This window comes from Apostichopus japonicus, chromosome 16 (genome assembly GCF_037975245.1).
Source record: "Apostichopus japonicus isolate 1M-3 chromosome 16, ASM3797524v1, whole genome shotgun sequence".
Lineage (NCBI taxonomy): Eukaryota > Metazoa > Echinodermata > Holothuroidea > Aspidochirotida > Stichopodidae > Apostichopus > Apostichopus japonicus.
The window spans coordinates 33,686,759-33,709,518 of NC_092576.1; the positions used below are offsets into that span (position 1 = coordinate 33,686,759).

The 22,760-nt window shown below is 35.3% G+C and overlaps 1 protein-coding gene and 1 long non-coding RNA gene across 2 annotated transcripts in view; both read right to left on the bottom strand.

Moving 5' to 3' along the window:
* Positions 1-22,760, bottom strand: part of LOC139982120 (uncharacterized) — a 671,468-nt gene that overhangs the window by 543,224 nt on the left and 105,484 nt on the right. Inside the window, exons 12-17 of the mRNA XM_071994672.1 lie at positions 21,976-22,034; positions 19,186-19,305; positions 18,090-18,307; positions 16,764-16,840; positions 15,771-15,823; positions 12,005-12,124 (exon numbers count right to left, since the gene is read on the bottom strand). Of these exons, the coding sequence (XP_071850773.1) occupies positions 12,005-12,124; positions 15,771-15,823; positions 16,764-16,840; positions 18,090-18,307; positions 19,186-19,305; positions 21,976-22,034 (647 nt within the window). The remainder of the gene's footprint in view (positions 1-12,004; positions 12,125-15,770; positions 15,824-16,763; positions 16,841-18,089; positions 18,308-19,185; positions 19,306-21,975; positions 22,035-22,760) is intronic.
* On the bottom strand, positions 4,266-11,978 carry LOC139982160 (uncharacterized). Its single transcript, XR_011798005.1, has 4 exons — positions 10,051-11,978; positions 8,463-8,809; positions 7,843-7,946; positions 4,266-6,425 (listed from the first exon to the last, which is right to left on the bottom strand). It is a non-coding gene; the product is annotated as an uncharacterized lncRNA (long non-coding RNA).

Genomic DNA, 22,760 nt, shown 5'->3' on the forward strand with positions numbered 1-22,760 from the left:
ATGGAACTATATTCTTTTACATGGTTTCCTCATATTACAGCACAATTGAGGAGTACTGCCTGTTATATAAATTTATGTTTATATCCAGAACTACTGTCCAATTTTAAATTCAGTGATATAAATACATATTATGCCCTTTGATGTATGATTGCAGCTCGATACTTTGCCAGACTTTCATATTTGTTTTTATTACAAATTTATAACATATCATTCAAACATATATTTATGAAACTCTCAGCAGATTAAACAAAGGTTTATTTCACAATATGAATTGGTTGTCTCTGCCAACTTGCAGTTGTTTTTCAGTGTTTGAGTTTCTCATTTATTATCACTATTAAATGCAGTGATGACCATCAATGGTCTGATATCCTGACTAAACATGGTGAAGAATGTAGAGTGAAGACTGACTGTATTGGATGTTATAATGGAACAAAGCCCACAGACAATAAAAGTAACAATGTTGATACAATCCATTTTGAGGAACCAACTGCAGAATGATCAACGTTAACAATACTAATTTAATAAACTAGTATCGTGCGACAGATATATTTCAGGGGGAAAAATAGTAGGTAATTATTTAAGAAAAGAAAAATAAGGCTATGATTTACATATTCAATACATGCTAGTTTCACCTCTCAAATTTGAAAAAAAGTTAACTAATTTTGATTTCATAGACTAATTTTAGTTTAAAACACAATTTTGGGTTGAAACAGTGTACCACACTAAGATTTCTGTTCATATATGGCACAATTGATATCACATTCCAATACCCATATTAAAATAGAACATTCTGTTAATATAGTAATCGGCTTAGTTTCACCTCTCAAATTGAAGAAAAAGTAACAATTATTGACTTCAAAGGTTTATCTTAGTTAAAACCCACAATTTTGAGGACAACAAGAACTGTTTGATGTACACATGTAGAATTCAGTTTGTAGGGCCCAAATTATAACCTTGTCCCTGCTTTTCGAGAGAACATACTGATAGCAGAAAGTTTCACCCCTCAAATTTAGGAAAAGGCGACAAATTTCTACTTGAAAGATTACTTTTCCTAAACACACACGTTTTCAAATTGAAATAGTAAATATGATTGGATGTACCACGATTGGTAATTGCATTACCACATTATTATGAATTGCTTCCCCCACACGGAGTACTAATCGAGTGACCCATGCACGCTAACTATGCTTGCAAAGCTTTCTTCAAGTAAAGTTTGTTAAAGGATTCTGTACATTGTTTGAAACGTCACACCACTAAGCTAGTACCGACCAAAACACGGCATTGAGAGGGCGTTAACGTGGGCGGGGTTAATTAAAATCCGTTCTGATTGGATAGCAGTGAGTTTTTAATGTACGGCAGCCGAGAATTACCATTTCAGAGATGCGAAATCAACAGTTCAAGTTTAGTTTAGAGACCCAAGGATCAGAAAGCCTTACAGTAGCTTAATTGAAACCCTATCCGTGTTAGATCGTTATCTTAAGTGTTTAAGTAAATACCAGTGTTTTGTAATCAAACTGTTGCAGAAAGTTAATCCTAATTTTTGGCAGTTTTACTGTCATCATATTTTTATGATAGCCTTGTTATATGTATGAAAGGGAATGAACTATTCAAATACAGGGTTATATGCAATTTTAAACAAGTCAGTGCTTGTGTATTATAGAGTAGGCTACAACTTATTTTGGTATGTGTTTTACGAAGAAGGAACTGCAACTGTATCAGCCTCGTTGGAGTGAAACTTAATAATTGCTAACTGTTTGGATTTTATTTCTAAAAATGACATAACAAAGACAATCAATTTGGGAACAAGATTTAGTGATGAGACGATTGTCTATACTCTCACGTCCATAGTGTATTTTGAATGGCAATCTCAAAAATTGGGGGTAGGTAGGTCCAATATATTGTCCGGGGTGGGTCTGATGTTATTGTACACTCCCCCAACAGTTTCGGTCACTTCCGGTCACATGACTTTTTTATAAAGTAAAAAACTGAATGTGAACTACTATACTACCTGTAAATCTAATTTTTTAGTTGACTAACCTAGAGTTAATGTCGAAAATCGTAACCTTTGACCTTTGACCTCCAAGTTTTTTTTGGGTACTGAGGGTCAATAAGGCACTAACATATCCAAAGTGGAAGTATATATGACTTCCGGTTCAGGAGTTATATTGGGTCAAAGGTCAAAGTGTCGTTTTTTCAAAGATATGTTAAAACGCGTAGGAGTGACCGATTTTCACGAAACTTGCAATGATGACGTGTGACGTCATAAGAAACAGTCACGTGAAAAAGTTCGGCGATGAGGTCATCGGTTCAAAGGTCAATCAGAGGTAAAAAATGAAAGTCCCCCAACAATTCAAATTTTTATAGGAGATAATAATTCGGACCTCCAAAAACGGTCAAAAAGTTTCATTTTGACATAAGGTCATACCAAATCAAGATGGCGGCCACTCAAAGTTAACCCTTACCCTAGGGTTAGGTAGGATTAGCTGAGGGTTAGCATATTCGACTCCTGTGTGTACACGAAATAATTTTTCGTGATACAAATTGGTGTCGTGATGTAACTTGATCCGTACTATTACGTGATACCTTTAAACTTGTTTCAAGTCGTTTACTCTGGGAATGAGGGCGCTGTAAAACATGTTCTAGGGGTGCGTTTTTGAGAGGGGAGGAATGTGTTATAACCCTGTAACTTACACTGAAGACTTATCACGTTATGATGTACAAAATGTGTGCCGTTTTTTTTGCCAATTTGTTCTGGCCGGAAGTGACGCCATCATAAGCGTAATTATTAATTTCTACAAAACTAAATCATCAATCACCTCATAAATAGCAGTAAAATTACTTCTAGACATTGCCAATCGACTCTCTGAGTTTTAATTTTGTTCCTTTACATTTGACAAAATGGCGGCGTAACTTATATATTCATAAAAAAATACTAATTTTTTTATTAAAAACCAACCAAAGACCGGAAGCAGCTCAAACAGCCTTTACATAATCTCTTATTATCAGTTCAAACTAAATCTTTAATTTAAAGCAACTTGGCTAAATTATTTTTTCCAGCTGAAAATAGCGCCCCCACCAGATGACGTCATAAATTCGACCTCGCGCAAACACAATAGATTCGGACATGCTGAATCCATTACTGAGGTATGAGTGAAAAGATGTGAAAAAGGCGGTCACTTTGATGTCACGCTACATCGACAGGGGGACCCGATGGGAACGGGACTTCCGATAATAGAAGACAGACACCATAGCGGTGGTGCCCTGAAAAGAACTGCGAAATCGAACCACCCCAGTAACCATGGTAATGCTCCAAAGTTTAAAAGTCGGCTTTTAACCACATATGATAACAGTATTACCGGTGAAAACACCTATTTTTTTTGGGGGGGGAGCCTCGGAAACGTATAGGCTATACCCCCTTCCCGAGAATTAATGTAACTGTATGAGGTGTCTACAACCAACTGAACCTCTTGTCTACCACATATGAAAAATGCAACTCCGTTAGATACCCTCAGTGGATAGGAGGGGGTTCCAAAAGAGGTACTTTTTTATAGTTTTCAATACAAAAACACCTATTTTGGGGTGAATAGAAATGATATAGACAAAATACCTTTCCTGACCAGATAATGACACGTAATTGGTAAATATCAAAGACATGCGTCTCTTCTACTCCACCTGAAATTGGGAAGTCGATGGGTCTTTCAGAGGGGACAGGAGGAGGGGTCAAAAAGAGGGGATTTCCCGAATTTGCACGTAATATAGAATTTAGAACACGTATGTTTACAGGGGTCTTTGGGACCCATACCTACTAAACTGAAGCAGATATGGACCTGGCAGCTGCGGATTCGGGCTCCTGGGAATCGATAAATCCCTGTGACGTCATTTGGGCGAGTATATTTTTTAACCAATTTTGGCAAAAACTGCAAGGTTTTTTAGGTAAAAAACCCTTTTGTCGCAAAAACGGGCAATGTGTATCTTATCTGGTAGTGCTCGACACGGAGTTTATTTTTGCATTAGGACGTGAGGGGCAAAAAACATTGGGGGGGGGGCAGGGACCCAAGTAGGGGTGTCTCCAAAAACGAACAAATTACACCTCATCCGGTACACTTTAAATAGAAATCGTAAACGTTTACTTGAAAATGGTTTAAAGTTGCTGCAACCAAAAGTCGGGTTCCTTAGGTTAATCCATGAGATGTTAACCGTATCTTGGTTAAACGTTCATCCTGTTTCATCACGAGTTGCTGCAACCGTAAACGGTGTTTTCTCCTTAAAAACGCAAGTGTTTCCTGAAATATTACCACTTTTGGAGTTACCTTCAACGGATTCAGTTTTAGTCTTCCTAATTATAGAATTTAGAGATCATCTTTCAATTATCTGTTCAGAATACTATTTACACAGTACATATATTTGCGTGGAAAATTATGTATATGATGGAATTCTCTGCCTTTCAAGATTAATGTACAGAATAATAACAAAGAATAGTAAGAGCTGTGAGACTGAAAATGATTCAAACTTGATTTTAAAGTAAGAAATATTTATTAAAACCCAACAAATAATACCATGCAAAGATAATCAATGAAAATTAAAAAATGTACAGTTAAGTATTGTATATGTATCACTAAAGATAACAACACATGAAACAAGCACCTATATGTGGTAAAGGCCCTTAAAGGGTGGGCTGCTTTTACAAGTGAAACTTAGAGAGTGAGTTTGAAACTGACAAAATTGGTCTCCAATACTTTTGTCCTTATTTTAACTCCGACCACCTTTAGCTCTAACACCCATCCTTATATACATGACTGAGTAAAATCTTTCCAATGACATCATTTCATGCCTTGGCAGTGTCAGAATGAAGGGACTGTTAGCATTACACCCCTCACCCATAAAGAAAAAAAAAACGAATTCAAACAAGTTAAACATAATCAACTACAAATTATAAAGATAAGAAGAGATAAATCAATTTCAATTTAATAATATAAAAACATTTACGTCTAGTATTATATAAAATAAAAATACAGCATGAAAAATCTCTCAAAATGCGGTGTAGGATGCGGTGACCATACAATCAAGAATTCAAAGGAGCTTCTCGATATATAACATTGATTCATATCAGGTCACCTTATTACAACCAAATCTCACATCTAAACACCTACTATAGCACGTCATGCCTAACCAACAATTTTTTTCTTATTTACCCAATGCTACATATAAACAAACACTATCATTTGAAGCAAGAACAAACAATTAATTACAATTAAAACATTCACAAAGATTATATGTTAAGCATTATTTAATTAATAAACAAAATGAAAAACTGAAAAAATGACAATACCACCGAACACCTTTTAAATACCACCTGTCTACTTGCAACAATTTTCCTAATTTAACCAAGCTTACACCTTTTCCCCATAGACAAAATAGGTGTTTACAACAAAGTGTCATATGAATCAAGAACAAGCAATCAATTACAATTTAAAAATATATACAAATATTATATGTCACCATTATTTGAAATAATTAATCGCAACACCACATAGCATCCCATGTGTACTGTCAGTCGACAAGCAACGATTTTCCTAGTGATCCAACATCTCTATCATATATTATTTTCAAATAGCTGGGGGCAACCTGATGAATGACCACGGTTTTTTTCTTTTCTCACACTTCATTATATGATAACTTTGCAATTAAAGGGCTTTTCCCCTGGAGGAATATATTTCAACAAAATACAAATTTGCTACCCTCTCACCCCCTCAAAAAATGTTTTAAAATTTCATTTTTCAATGCATTACTTTTTTATCAGTCACTCCCAACCTAATGAGCAATGCTGAATCTACACCAGGCCTAGCAAAGAATTCCAAAACTTTAAAAAAAACTTTCTTTGAAGAAAAACATGCAGTTAGATTGTGCTTCCAAGCTTTTGTATAGTCACTTTTACATGCTAATTCTCTTTCCTGCTATCGTATAGTAGCTGTGCTGGATTCGCTCAATGTTGCATGTTCACGTGAGACCGCTTGGGAAAATTTTGGCTGAAAATGCCTCCCAGATCACTGGATATGGCACTTCCCAGGCCTTGTAAGTTGCATCTTAGCATTTTCTCTTTTGAATATACTAGCGATATCATAAAAACATTAAAAAAAAATGCTCAAGGGGGGAGGCGGCTGCCCCCTTCGCCCCCCCCCCTTGGCTTTGCGCCTGGTTGTTAGTGATTTCAAAAATCTCTTTTTGGTACATATGTAAATGTACAGTTACATGATCTCGGGTATTCAATATTTACACAATAAAACATACTGATGAGATGAATGAGGCTGTCCACAGAATCACCTTCCTTGACCACTTGGGACTCAGCAGCAATGGCACATGTACTTTCACTGATTAGAATTTTTGGGGTTGACACTGACTGCAATCTTTTGAAATTTGTTTGAAGTCTGAAATGAATAAAAACAATACATACATACAAAATGTCATAATGCAACAGGTTTATAATGACAGGATAAGACATGTCTTTCTCTTTGCAGTGCATTACACTTGGTCCATGCGTGGACAATTGTCCTTCCCATACCCTATATGTGTGCATCCCTATATGACTCATTGGTGCTTCTATGGTAAGTTTTACCCATAGTAATGATATATACAACCAACTAAACTTTAATCATAAAATGGGATGTTGTTCTTGTTGTCATGCTGGAAGACTATTAATAAAGAATACACAAGAAAGGTTATGATTTACACACAAACGCTTTAAGTCCTTGAGGAGTTGACTACAATGGATGCAATAAGTATATTGTAATCTTTGATAACAACAGGAGCAACACATTGGCTACAGTTGCAAAACATAAATCTCATAAATATTACTTGCTAACTCATCTCGCTGTAAGGAATAAGATGAGAGACAAAATCCCTTCTGTAAAGATTCAGTTTGCTTTGCTTTGATAATTGCTAATGGCAATTTGAGTAGGCCTGCTCCTAATAGGTGGCAGAGACCATCTGCAGACCACTGGAACAGCACAACAAGTGGCAGCCTAATCAAAATTAACATAGCTGGGCTTTCCACTAATCAGCGTTGAAGTCTTCAACGATCAATAGATTCACAATACATTGGGATATTAAATATAAACTAAATAAGATAACTAAATAAAGATGATCACTTAAGTGAATTATATTGAGCTAACATCACTACAAGATCGATTGTTACCTCAAATGACATCTACTACAATACATGTGTTCAAGTTATATACACTTTTGTATAATCTGGTATATTTTTACAGCCCTGCTGACAAAGAACACTGTACATCTACCCTATACATATCATCAGATGCACAAAGTTGACACTGGCGTAAAGCCTATATGCTTAGGTTTGAGATACTTCAAAGATTTCATGTTGAAAACTGTTAAATGCAATAAGACTAAACATGCCCTACAATGAACCTGTAAATTCAATTCTGCATCCATTAATGCATCATACTTGATTTCACCTATAACTACAAGCATGACATGACACTTGACATGACACACGTCAGAGGCAGGTTCTGTAGAAAGTGGTGGGTGGCCAAAAGAGCACCGAAGACTTGCCTGTTATCTATGTCCTGTGAGTCTTTTGCCAGAATTTTGAAACTAAAGAAGCCCATTTTACATGCAATTTCCTGGATACTGACTCATAATCATAATCAGGATAATGAAATTTTAAGCATTTTCATCAGCATGTGAAGGTGGAAGGGGCCTCGGATGATTAATCACACCCTGGATCTACACCTGCATAAGATATGCTATTTTACTCAGAACATGAAAACAGGTGATACCAAACATGCCAAGATCACAAATATTCTTTTCAAACTTTGATCTTACATTTGTGAAGGAAACAAAGTCTTCTTCATTTTCCCGTAGCAGCAATGGTAGCAACTGTAATCCTGCTTTATTCTGTTCTGTCTACCTCAGAGCTTCTTATATTCCTGGAATAATAACAATGGTGAAGAACACAATATGATAGTTTGCGTCATACATAGATTTACGTTTGATACACGATTCATGATTTTAAGAAGGGTAAAAAATGTCATAAGTACACGCAATGAACATAGCAACAGGTCGGCCCACGAAATAAAGAAATGTGGTCTTTGCCTTTGAAACGTTTTGGATTTCCTCAATCGCAACAAAACAAAAACATTTTTGCACCCTTAGGGGACTAATATTTTATATAAGGGATAATAGGTTTTTTGAAAGGTACTAGATCTGTTTGTGATTTAGAAGATAAAAATGAACACAAAAGAACACTCTATTACGCATTCCTATTTATTTACCTTTGAACGGTTTCTTGGGGTCTGTGGGGGTATAGTCTGTCCACACTGGAGTGGGGATCGTTGGGAGCGTAAAGCTTTTGAAGGGGCGTAAGGCTTAACACCCAAGCCTCCTAGTAGGTCTAGAACACTGGTAGAGATTTAAACTGACTGAAATTAAAGTTGAAGACTTACCTGTCACACCTGTGTAGAATTTCTTTGATCTTGTCATGTTTATTACCATTCTTGACACTCTTGAGGTAGCATCTTCCCAGTAAGGTGATACTTTTGGCCAATCTAGGAAACTTTGGTTCCAAGCTCAAGGTCAACACATGACTTAAAATCCTCATCAAAGTACTGGAAAAATGTTTCTTCTGATGAAAATGGAACACTCATCATTATGCAGAGAGTATTGTATGAAGACTCAGAGAACAGTGTATCTTCATTTTCTAGTTCAATTACTTTCCTAGAATGACCATACTCAACAAGAATTTTCATGGTGGTGGGTGATGTTAAAGTGGTGATAGTTTTAGCTCCAACACCTGTTTTGGGAAACAAAATAAAACACCAAATTTTGAAATATACCTTGGCAAACTGACACCTCATGAAATACCAGCAGAAAGTCAATTCTTAAACAAATTTCTCTAGTCAGATTTTACTTTGATTACTCCAAGCATATTCTATGTTTTAGGACCACAAAACACTGGCCAAAAAACATTGTAAATGCTTAAAGGATAAACATCTTTCAGATCTTCTATTCCTACAAAGCACAAACCTTTCCTTTGTACCAGTTTATATGACCTAACATTTTGAATATGTTGGACTGCATACTTTTCAACAATTAACCACATATCTTCTCCTATTGCCAGCAACACCCTGATTAGACCAATGTCAAATCATTCTTGTTGTCTCCATTCATAACAACTGCCATATATGCTTGATAGTCAACACGACTAATCTTAATAGACTGACAAATTTCAAAGTCATCAAACCTTTATACCTTGTATTGATACCCATTGAGTGATATCCTTTTCTAAGCAGCAATTTTTGGAAGCTACTTTGATTTCAAGTTCTGGCTTTAAGAAATTTTCAGCAAACAGATAACATGCCTGCTTCATTTGAACTCTGCTTGCAACTGTTAAGCAAATATTTTTAAAATTCTTGGAAATAGTGGCATACGATTTCAGCTCTTGGTGCTTTGCTTCAAACCGCATACACCAGATTGCTTTTAATTGGCCGGTCAGCATAATGCAAAAGGTAGTGTTGCTTTGGCTTTAACCTTTCCTCTGGGAATAACTCCTTGAAAGTAAGAAGTGATCAGCTATTGTACTATCTAGTACTGCTAGCATTTCAACAGAAATAACTGGAGCAAAGGCCAAATCAACTATATCTTTTAGAATTAATGCCAAAATTAGTGGTGGGGGGGAGGTGGAAAAAGCTTTAAAGAAAACACAATTTGTTCGTCATGTGGCATAGGCCCCTGAAATGGATTCAACATTTTAATCTCATGAAATATGTAACTGCTTCGCTGCAAAAAGGTTTAGGTTGCCTGCTGTATCAATGCTATGGTACAATCTAGCAGTAGGCTAGGCCTAGTAATATTTGAAGGTTCGTCAATTATGAAGCCTTTACTATATTAACTATAGTAAAAGTATTAGTAGGCTACTAGAGTACTCAGTAGTACTAGGCCAGGCAGTACTATTATCTTCGACTTTAGGCCTATGCCACTTTTAAGTAGCTATTTTAGTTCAGATGATACGGCATGAGTATTTTGGTTACTTACAACAGAAATCGGGCGATTTTTACCAATAAGGCACACTGTTTTACGCTGTTGTGTGATCACGGTACAATCGTTCGAAGAAGCCGCCGTAAAAATAATACCCCAGTTGCGCAAGTACAGTGATGTCCATGCTTGGTTACGCCCATTCGATGGTTACGTCACAGCTTTCTACGTGTACGTCACTTGTCATGTAGTATCATGCAATATCGTACTTCTCGAGGCAATGCAACTTGCCACATTATAACTTGTCTTGAGAGATGAAAAAACTTGAGGTCTTGGTGATCGTCGTAACGATTTAAAAACAAACCAAATGCGGACCTCAATTAACCGAATAACTCAGGTTATAATAATAGTTATTCACAAAAGGCTCATGTTGATATTTCAAATTAGTATTCAACCCGGCACTAACGTTGACTATGGATTATATTCACAACGACTTCTGGGGACCAATCATATTTGTTTGAAATAAGTTTTTTCCATATACGTTTAGTGTTGTTCATGGAGACACTAGCGTGAAGAAACGTATTATGGCGTAGCGTCGGGTCGTTCAGTTTCACTGAAATAAGATTATTCAAGACATATTCTACAAGAATATTTTATGATTTTAGATTGATTATGACGATTTCTAGGAAGGTAAAATATTGCAAACAGACATTGATGTGTAGAGTACAGCGGTTTCTAAAGCAATCTATCTGAAATAAACCAAATTTTTAAATGATTATTGTTGGCTGACAGTGACCATATGATTGCTGCCGATCAGTTTCCCAACTAATTAATATCTCGGAACAAATGCGCCCATGAGCCAGTGGACCAATTTTTGTATTGCACAAAAATGCCGCTTCTTTGGAAGCCCTAAAGCGGCAGATACAAAACTGGGACGATAAAAATGTACGGCCCATTTTAAATCATATGAAATAATATATTTTTACCAACTCTATATTTTCTGGAGTACAAGCCTAAATTACGTCTCATGTATATATAGATGTACATACGCATTGGAAGATGTATCTCTTCATAGCCATTTTGTTTTCTGAGACCGGCTGCACTGACTAGCTGAGCAAGGGTTCTCATTTGCACAAAAAAATCCAACAAAAGTAATAACCCCAAAACAACAATAGCAAAAGCAACAATAACAAAAGAATAACAATAACTACAACATTAATAAAAACAACAACCCTAGCAACTACTAAAATCTTCCCCCAAAAATCCAACAAAAGTAATAAATTTGTTTATAGTTATGTCCGCATACCGAAACATATAGGAAGATATTTCTCGTTGCGTGATTACACTGTTATCGGCTGGTAGTGCAATGATTGACACTCATAACACCCGATACACACAGAGAAGGCAGTTACTACTGTAAATCTTTACGTTTTGTACCACAGCAAAAACTGAAGCATGCTATAAATGGGTAGCATATGCTATTTGGATTACAGTAAGTATGAGGATAATTCCAACAAATCATGTTTGATGGGGTTTTTTTTTTGGATTACACACATCTTCAGTTTTTACTGTAATCTTAATAGCACATGCTACCGATGTATCAGATTTATAGACACGATCCATTTTTTTACTGTGGTTCAAAACTTTACGGTAACTATTGTTATCTCTGTGTGAATCGGTTGCTCAGGTAGCATCGTTTTCAGCCAGTCATTGTTCTCTTATAGCGAATTTGAAAGGCAGAAATAAACGTAAGGATCAGAAGTGAGAAATGCTTACAAAATTGATAAATTATTCATTACTTATTTAATACATCTGGTGTATAGATATTGATTGTCAATACATATATGCACAAAATACGCTACCCTTTACAGCTATCCCGTTATTAACATCATAGTAGAGATTCGTTATGTATAAGTTGTAGGCTATACAAATGTAAAGCCTGGTAGATCATTTTATTGTAAGGAATGAAAACACAGGTAATATGGTTCAGTTTAATATAATTTTAATTACTTACATCATGCTCAGCTGCGTTCTTTAGTAGTCGTATAGTAACTCTCTGCAATGCCTGGGTATCTCGGAGGTTAATCTGCACTGTCTTTGTACATAGTGTCCTGATAGGATTTATATCAGCAACCTGATAAAATACACCAAAGTAATGTTAGCTACATTCCAGTTAAAATTGTTTGCATCTTAACTCGTTTTTATGCGCTTGGTTTCCAATCACTTTGTAGTTTCTCAAATACTTCATAGATTTCAGAGAAGACACAAAGTTAATTGATGAGTCCGTTCATGACACACTTCAATTCTACAAAGCTGTAACAAAAAGTACTTTCTTTTGGAACCGTTATTTGAGCGGGGGAGGCGTACAGACATAATGTTATTCCTTTTTTGTCTTTATGTCAACAAAGGCTACATCCAAAGTTTAGGGAGATAATATAAGGAGAATAAGGGAAGTTAGGGAGATAACATACTGTACTGAACCCCACATAAGAAATATGAGGAAGTGTGAGTGTGTGAGTGGGGGAGTTTGTGTGGGTATCTGAGTTTGTGTTAGTGGGCAGAAATAGTGATTCGAAAACTCCTAGATCCTAAATTATATTAAACTTGGTGGTTATGAGCCTGACCATATAAACTCGTCATAAGTCAAAGAACACAGATCAAAGGTCAAGAAACCTAAAATTGGTTTTCAAACATTTTCTGTTTGTCAGCTTGCAGGGAAAAACAATTAAACCACGATATGTAGAAAGTGATGAGAAAAACATTAAAATAGGACAAATGTTGGTATTTAAGGTCGGTTGAAAGGTCAATTGAAGTCAATTGAGGTCAAATGTCAAAATGACCTAAACTGTGCGAAAAATTATGGCGCAAACTCCTCCTAGCCGGTGTGTCCAATCAAATTCAAACTTGGTGGGTACGTGCCTGACTATGCATACTTATGCTTGCGCAATTGATGAAATCCTCATCAATGGTCAGAGATCAAAGGTCAAGAAACCTGTTTCTTAGCCATTTTCTGCATGTCAACATGCTGGAAAAAGGCATTATACCTCAAGATATGTAGAGAACGATGATGCAAATTTTGAAATAAAACATATTTAGGGTTAGGTTCAGGGGTCAATTGAGGTAAAAGTTAAACCTGGTTTAAATCATGTTGAAAAAAAAGTTTCGGGAACTTCTCCGAGACCGTAAGTCATATCACTTATTGGTGTGTATTTGCCTGACCATGTACTTTAAACTCGCTCTGGGTGTTTGGTGACGTCATAGGTTCAAGGTCAGGAACCCAAAACCCATTTTCTGCTTGTCGATTTGTTGGAAAATGTGGTTAATTGATATATATATATATATATATATATGTCGAAAAAAAGGCGGATTATCACAAAAGAAGAAGGAAATGTGCATGCTTATTCGTGAACGAACGGTGGCGCCATGCAAGTAATGCTACAATGAAACATAACTTATGCTCAACAAACGTGGATATTCTAGCTGTTGGAATGAAACTTTATTACTTCCCCGGGAATTTTCTCATGTAATCCATCCCACAGTATATGTACCCAATCGCAACGCCGCAAAGGCTAATGAAGTGTGTGCAGTTATTCAATATTTAGAGATAGCGGTGTTTGCAGTTATTCAATATTTAGAGATAGCGCATTCTAATGCTTTTATCGTTATTGATGGCGGCATTAATCACTGTACGCTATAGAAAATAACGTTACTACCAACGTGACAGTGTCTTACAAGGGGAGAGGCAACCCTGGATTGATGCTGCTCTAACATGAAGGAGGATTAAACGCAACACCGATTACTACGCTGGGAAAATTTGACCATGACATGACTATAATACAGCATAATACCAACCTAATTTCCAGACAGAAACTTAAGCTACTTTCTGTAAAACAATGTAGTCCTGGAGCTGTTGATGACCTACAAGCCTCTGGAGATCTCACGGATTGGAATGTGTTTGTCAAAAAGCCACACATGTCATGGATTATGTAAAGTATTGTGTAGAATGTATAGTGCCTATCAAACAAATCTAGGTATATTTATATAATAAACCTTGCATTACCAGGGAAGTCCAATAATTTATATATAAATAAGAAAACAAATGTTGGACAGGGTGATAAGGATGAATTGAAAACATTTCAAATAGAATTCGACAAGGTTATAAAGAAGAAAAATAGTTGTTGTTTGGGCTGGCATGCGAATGATGAGTATCTACAATACGTAATTTCCGCAAATCAACTAGATGTATTGTACATTAGGTTGGAATGCCATAATTGTTCTAACAAAGACGAAGAGCTACACCATTTGTTATTAATTCATTTGACATATTCTAAACCATGTTTAGTTGTAACAGCAGATAAAGTACGTCATGAATTGTTCATCAAAAGCTACTGGCACAGATGGGTTGCTACCTCGTGTTCTGAAACACTGGTTCAATCAACTTGCCAATATATTTCCAATTAAGTTTTACTATTTTTATTCAGGACTCAATTTAGATCCATTGCAGTTTGCGTACAGGTCGACGCGCAGTACTGAGGATGCCGTTGTGTAAAGTATCGAACAATGTATTCACAGTTCGAGCATATCAACCTGGGTCATTCTGCTAGGAAACAAATTACTCAAAATACATGTACTTCATGATTTTATCTTGTGTACTTTTAATTATTTTATCAATAGATCCCAATTTAATATCAGAACATTTAACGGTATCTCTAATACCATCACGCCAAACATTGATGTACCACATGGTATACGGATCGAGCAACATTTTATTCACTCTACACATAATCCTATGCATGTTCAAATAATGAAAAGTGCTCATTGGTCAGCTTTGCAGATGATACTGCCTTGCTTGGTTTGATATCAAATTATGAATATACTGTGGATTAAATCTATGATTGTTTGAATTTGTTTTGGCGAGTTAATAGAGATACAAAATATGGTGATTGATTTTCGTAAATCCACGAATGTTTCAAAGGGAGATATCGTTGATAGGGTGGATAGTTACAAGAATTTCGGGGTGGTGATAACTAGAGGGCTTACCTGGCACCACGCGTAGAAGAAAAAAAAAACTCTAGAATGTATTATAGGCATATATCAAATTCAATGTTAATAAAACATATTTATATTTTAAAAGTATATTATTTGAGGGATATGACCATATCATTAATATCGTGGGGTGGGAATGCGAATAAGGAAAATGAACACCATATTTAAGCCATTATTAGAAAGGTAAGTCAAGTGATCGGGGAAAGTTAGTCAACATTGGCCTCATCTTACCAACATCTTCAAGAGGTTATATTAGAATAAAGTGTGCGTGATGATAGCAAGGCACTTCGTGTGATTCCGGAAAAACGGTGATACCTCTAAGTAGTAGGATGTGGTTGTCATTGTTCAGAACAAATCGACATTTATCCTCATTTATTCACAATATATGAAACTTCATAACTTAAATTTAAATGCTAGAGCGTGCACGTTTGGTTCCTCTGCTAGAATTGTCTCTTGCCTTGTTTTTGTAATTTTATAATATCTTTGTCTTCTGCTTACTGTTTTATGTGTGCATACACGTACCCTCCGTGGGTTTTATAAAGCCCTATCTGCTCTTAAACATGATATGACATGACATGACATGATATGGATATGGATATTGATATGGATATGGATATGGATATATATGATATGATATAATGTGTTCCTTTTCCAATTATCGCACTATCACTAGCAGATGTAAACAGAAAACTGAAATGTTAGTAGGAACTATAACAAGCAGTTGCGTAACTCACCTCCCAATCGCCAGTTTGAAGATTTAGGCGGTGCCCACGTTCTGGCCACCTGACTTTCATAAATAACAAGTAGTAAGAACGTATGGAATAATGAAGAAAAAGAAAACAACATTGTGAATTATTTGAACTATTATGCTATTTTTTCTCTCATAGTCACTTATCATATAAGTGAAAATATTTACATAAATATCGCATGGTTCAGCATCAGTGTTCCAGAGGAATTATTATCATTTTACAATTATTGTTGGATTCTTTTCTGAACGTCAGTAAATTATTCAATAGATAGCACCCAGCATCTTCTAAATGATGCATATGTTATTTCGAAAATCGGTGTTATCTACATTCCGCTCTACTCTTTTCAACACTTTATAAATAATAACACGAAATATACTATGCCTACCGGTAAGTCTGTAAATCGATGAAATAACTATACAAGGGTGCTTGGAATGTCTGTTAGCTGCCCGAAAATACATACTCCCATAGCTAAATGCGTTTCTTTGAAAGACAACGCAGAATTGACAAATGGATAACTAAGTCACCCAGTTTCAATTTTATAATCAACATTTCTAACATCTCTAGCTAACAACAAAATATTACGAAATGATATGTTTTCGAAATGTTTTATATTTTATTTCCTAACGTTTATCTGAAAAACTCGATATGTGATATATTTGGGTTTCAGCTTCACAATATCGATATAATATGGGAAAGAATACAACTTAACAATGTTGAGCATACACCAGTTGCAATCTAATGGTAATGTATCACATTTCGAAAATAAATGCAGAAATTCTTGACAAGATATCAACATTTACAGGTAAGAAAGAACATTTCGAAGTAATATTTAATGCAATTACAATATTTGGAATAGTCCAAGAACATTACAAAATGATGTGAACACATTTTGTAATTAAAAACCAAGTAAAAATCACTGAAGTACACCCTACACGTTAACAATAACAACCCTCGTTCCACGTGCATGTGTACACCTACCTCTTAAATCCCTTTCTTTCATTTCAGATGGTATATAAGTAGACATATTATCCAAGGATAACATACAACTACGAAATCTGTATCAAGGAAAGAAAAAAAAAACGATAACAAACCTACTTAAATGTTGATGTGGAATTGGTTTACTATGATCATTTCAATCGCAACTTTCCTTTATCAAAAGTATCAAAACAGATTATCATGCATTGTACCTGTCTACATCTAGCAGATGCCCTAAGCTATTTACATGATACACATTACGTTATTGTTAGCATGAATAGTTACATGGTAAAGAAAATACTGCATTCATTTGAAACCAAGCAAATATTGGTGTTAACAATCAATATAAGATATCGATGTATTTATTTATATATTATGTAGTGGCCACGAACCCCATTAAGTTTATAAAACCCAATTAAACCTGATATGGCTGATTGTGATTATTTAATTCATTTGTAAAATAAATGAATATAACGTTTAATATTTTATCCCCACTTGTAGTATATTTTGTAATTGTATCAAACATTTTCTTTTTCATCGCATTATTGTTATGATGCAGCATGTTACTTTAAAGATTAACTACGCTAATTGATGTTATGCAATTCTTAAATGGTGTATTATGATGCTAATTTGTAAACGTAGAGCACAATCAGTGCAGTTCTAAGCTACGGTCGAGTAACCTCACCGAATGTCATATAAATTAGTTTTCAAGGAGTGGCTCGGTCTCTTCTCCCAGTGGCACCAACCTGTACGTCACGCCACGTAAAACAACTATGTCTGCCTAGCACTTACACAACCTACCTTTTCCGTTCCGGCCTTTCTTCACCATGCCAACCACGCTGTGTGTGACTTACTCTTAACTCTCCTTTGGATACCATTCTTCTGAACTTATCATTTACCTTACCTGGTCCTGTTCTCTATACCGGAACTGTTATTTGCGTAAATCGCCTTCCGGAAGCTTCCAGACACACCCGCACTACAGTTACTTAATCAACACCTGCTACCCTGGGATTTGACACCCCGACGGAGAGCCCAGCGGTAGCCGAGGTACCTTGCGTGTGCGCTAAGTTAAATTTAAGTATTAAGGTATGTAATGTATTTATGCTAAGTTATATATTTTTGTTATCAAGAGACACGTATCAGATTCATTTTAAAAACAAAACCTTTCTTACCTACTTTATTGTGTTCGTTTCCCAAACCATGATATCTGGACTTCGTAACATTATTTAATATAAAACGCAAAAGGAAACTTGATCAAAGAAGATTAAAGGTCATACTTGTCGAAATGTGTCTGATGCGTAAAACTTGTATTGATCTTATAATACTAACGATATTTCTCGTAATTGTTGACATTTCATTCCGAAGTGAAATATTCTCTTCATGTTTGTTTTTCCTATTTTCCTCATCTCTTTAGTTCCCATCCCTCTCTCAATGCATATATGTTGTACTGTTGTCAACGGTGCCAAACGTACTTGACTTTGAAGTAAAAATGATTCTTCTCCAAAGCGTTCAACACACTTATTAACATGCACGCACGATACAGGGGTCTGTTGAAAAGAGAGCAAAGACAGGTAAGGTAATGTACGATCAATGAGTTTGCATTATCATCTCTGAGAAGTAAACTATGTAATATAATTAATTCAAACATCCCCAATAGAGGTATTTCATAGCGCATCATTATGTAATGTACCTTCTGCCTCACCATTAGTTTGCTAATCAACTGCAAAATGTTCAAGATATTTATTTATTGAAATGAACACTGTACACAAGAAGTCCATTTTGATATCCTATTCAAAAGCATTGCTATTTGTCAATGTTGCATTTCCATAAGCATTTTTGTGTATAAAAATGAAATTGTTCACAGCTGATATACCATTATGCCAATTCCCATACGCAGCACAACACTCGATAAGAAAAAAGTAAGACTTTCATGGCCCCAAATGAGCTGTTTTTAATGCGTTGAAAAAGGTTGATTTTTTTATGGTTCGTAATGTCATGTGAGCTTGTTTATATAAAGTTAAAAGAATATACTACAGTTCAGATTATTTATGAAACAATACATTAACATAAATTTATAGTTTTTGTTACAACTATTTCGTACAGGCAGAGAAACATTAAAATAATTGGGTTGGAAGTGTGAAAAAAAATCATTAAAGGTGGTTGTATTGATTTTGTCAACCATATTTGTTGAAACAAAGATGCGTCTACAACTGACATTTATTAATATGCTAATGACACACCAGTAACCGAGTCCTAGAATTTTATTATAATAAAAACATAATCCCTAGTCTTGATTCTTAAATATTGATAAAAATTATTATTATGGTCAATACCGTTGGTAATGCTAATACATGAATCAAGTTTTCAATTGCTCATTGTCATCCCTCTGTGAATATCATAATCCCAATTTGACATGTACACTTACATCATGATTGGCGGCAATATACAGGAGTTGTACTTTAGACCTATGTTGTAGTCCAGTGTCACTGTCGTTTATAGAAAATGTGTGTGAGAAAGAATCTCGAATAGCTTCAAAGTCGTTTACCTAGTTTGAAAAAGGAACAATGAGATGGTTAGAAAAATTTCAATAAGCTTAAAGGTAACAAGTTGATTTGATAAGTACATATCATGTTCCGGGTGGGATATTTTATTACGGAAGAGCGATTAAAATACTGCTTACTTTAAAAAACAATATTGGCTCATCATGTATGGCACTCAGTAGGATGTATCAAAGAATAATTTATTATGTAACACACTTCGGAACACTAGCCTATGGAACGAGGTATATTTAGCATAAAAGCTTGTGCCGTCATGAGTTAACAAGTCAACCATTACAGCTGTAAATGAAACCAAAGCTTCACAATAACTACGTTTTACCACGGAGGTAAAACAGTCTTACAAACGTTTAAGATGGTCGCTTTATTGTCTCTCACAATATTACATAACATGCGAAAACCACCCACTGGAATGAAGTTGAAGATACTGTGTTATCTATCAATGAGATCTTTTCATATGATCTCTTCTATAGGTTGCTCAGCAAGCCTTCGTCCTATATTTAAAATAAATCATCAATGTTCACTCCCACTAACATCACATATTCTGGTATAGTAGTCCCTCTTTACATCTTCAAACAAAAAACGCAAGAGACATGTACAACACAAAAATAACATAACATTACGACATTCCCGATACCCTACACTTTATTAATATGTTTATAACTTCTAAAGTGTTCCGCTGTGGAACAAAACTAAGAAAACATCTAATATTGATCCTTTTTTTCAAACTTAAGTCTCATCTGAGTAAGTTTGCAATGTAATTTACATTACGTTTATGGCAAAAACATGTTCTACATTCTAGCTTGGTTTGTTTGTAAACCCTTCAAGGGTCAGATCATATGTTTTTAGTTGTTATTTAAATTATTTGTGTGTCCTTGTTTGAAGAATTAAACTTTCTTACGGTTTATATGTTCATATCTTTAAATAACAGCGAGAGATGAAAAACGTTGAATATTTAGAACTGTAATGATTGTAATGACTAGGAATAAGGAGTCCATGAACCAAACGTTAAAGAAAAGTTCCCATTTTCAATAAATATAGGAAGAAAATTTTGCGCGACCATGTGAAATCTGAAGGAAGCTTTACAGGAGCAGTTTAAATAAGTAAAATTAACGGAAACTCCAATATAGTGCCACAAAGGCAAAGTAAAAGGCGGTGCAGGGGTTTTATTGAGACCGGCCTTTAATGTCCAGGACCACCAATGATAGCACCTAACATACTGAGTCCGCTGATTACAACTGTATCTAGATGATGTTTTGTAGGAATAATTTGATGAGTACCTACACATCTATGGATTGGTATGTATGAATATACCAGCAACAGTTTGTTACAACTAACGCACAAAGTAACTGCCTACAAACATTCACACATATAGTTTTACGCATATACCGTGATGATCAGTACATCTAACATATCATGCTTTGTGGTAATTAAGCTTGCACTTCCAGCACATTCGGCAAACCTGTTTGAACTAATGATATCAGCAATGATAATATAAAACTTCAAAAATCAAGTTATACTTTCATACAGGATTTTCATATTCAATGCTATGCAATATGAAGAAAAAACAACAATTAAGTCAATATACGATAGCAATCCCTTCATTTTCTTCACAATGATTGTGTCAATCTTTGTGACTTCACATTCCTAAGAATAATTTGTGATAGAACCTGTTCCATTCCATACAACATTAACTAATGGGCAAGGGACATGAATAGTTTGTTAGGGTCCTGGGGATAAATATGGGAACGGGCACCGATTTGCTCTTTCTAGTTATTATTATGATTATGTAATGCGAATGATCATACACATTCCTATTACAGCTTTGCCGGTCGTGTTTATCATTAATTTATTCCCGCGCCCATTCATTGATCTCGGGGTTGTTTCCCCCTTTCCTTCCCTCGTCAGGTCTACAAGCAAGGGGACAGACGATTTTGAGTCTAGGAACTGGCTGACTTGCACAGTAACTGGAACCTTTGTGCTGATGGTTTAATATGCTAATAAATGACAGTACAATAACACATACGCTTTGCGCATGCTCTTTGCTAATCTGACAACCTAATTAACATTTAAATTAGAAATTAAAATGTTGCATAATTATATTTATTTATGCCAGTCAAACTGGTGAAAATAATTCCTTAAGAATGTAGCATAGGCAAGAGCCAATATGTTATCTATAAAGCACCGTTTCCTGAAATCTCGTTTCCGCAACCTCAATGAATGTAAAATGTCAGTATGTTTTTTTTTTTCAAGATATATATCTGCCGGAAACTGGAGAAACATTCTTTTGCATATTACTTGAGTTAGGCCCAGATTTGTTATATTAACTGGACTAATGTTGTCACCGAATGTTATATGCTCATCCTTTTAATATTCCATGTGAATAATATGGAAACAGCCTTCACACCTATTAAAAATACGTTGTTTGTAGAGCAGGGATTCGCTATATCGATGTATCACTATTGATGTCAATAGCATGCAAAAGTTTCACCATTGTTACAAGATGCATTTAACTTAAGCATAGAAAACGAATAGACTGCTTGATGTCAAAAATGGCCCTACAGTTCTCTTTCCCAAGAGACGTTTCTTGACAAGTTGTAGATTAAACACTACTTTGTAATAAAGTTATTTTGGGATAAGTAAAACAAGACTGAGCATACCTCCCAGAGACCGGTCTGCAGGTCCAGATGAAAAACACTGTCGAATGGACACCACAAGACTGAAAGATAAACATATGAACAAAGCATTAGTGCGTAAACTGATTGTCGGCGAAATTGTACATTCAATGAGCAATATGTGTCATGCTATTGCAAAGAAACGCAATGGTTGAATGCTGAACTATTTTATGCTTCTATTGGAATAAAAATGCTTTTGGCCAAAGATTCGCAACTCTAATATAGTCTTTGGGAAAGATATAGAACGTTAAGTTGGAAACTGTTTTGGTCTGCTAGACATGTCGATTTTTTAACGGAAGCGTTCTGTCATCAGCTTTGACCATAATCACGTTTAACCCTTGATATGCCCATTGTGATCATATAATTGTCCCCCTGGGGGAAAATATTTACACATTGTAATTACTTAAAATCTGTTCATTTTGTCAATAGGGACCCCAAGTATTGACAGATAGGTATTGAAATGAAGTTTTAATTTTTATAATTTTTTTTATAATTGAGCTAATTAGATATGTAAATATGCAAATGAGGTTATGATACAAACAATGCACTTTTTTTGCCCATTTGAAATTATTTTGATGAAATCTGCTGGACTTTTGATAGTTTGATGAGTTCAAGACATGTTATTTCATAAGTAAAATATTATTTGATGCTTGAATGTGAGGAATATGACTGATTTTCCCCCCTCCAAACAAACAAATGTATTCTGTAATACATTGGTAGCCACGCGTAACGGTAAGTCTATATATACCAATTGCGCTACATACACAATA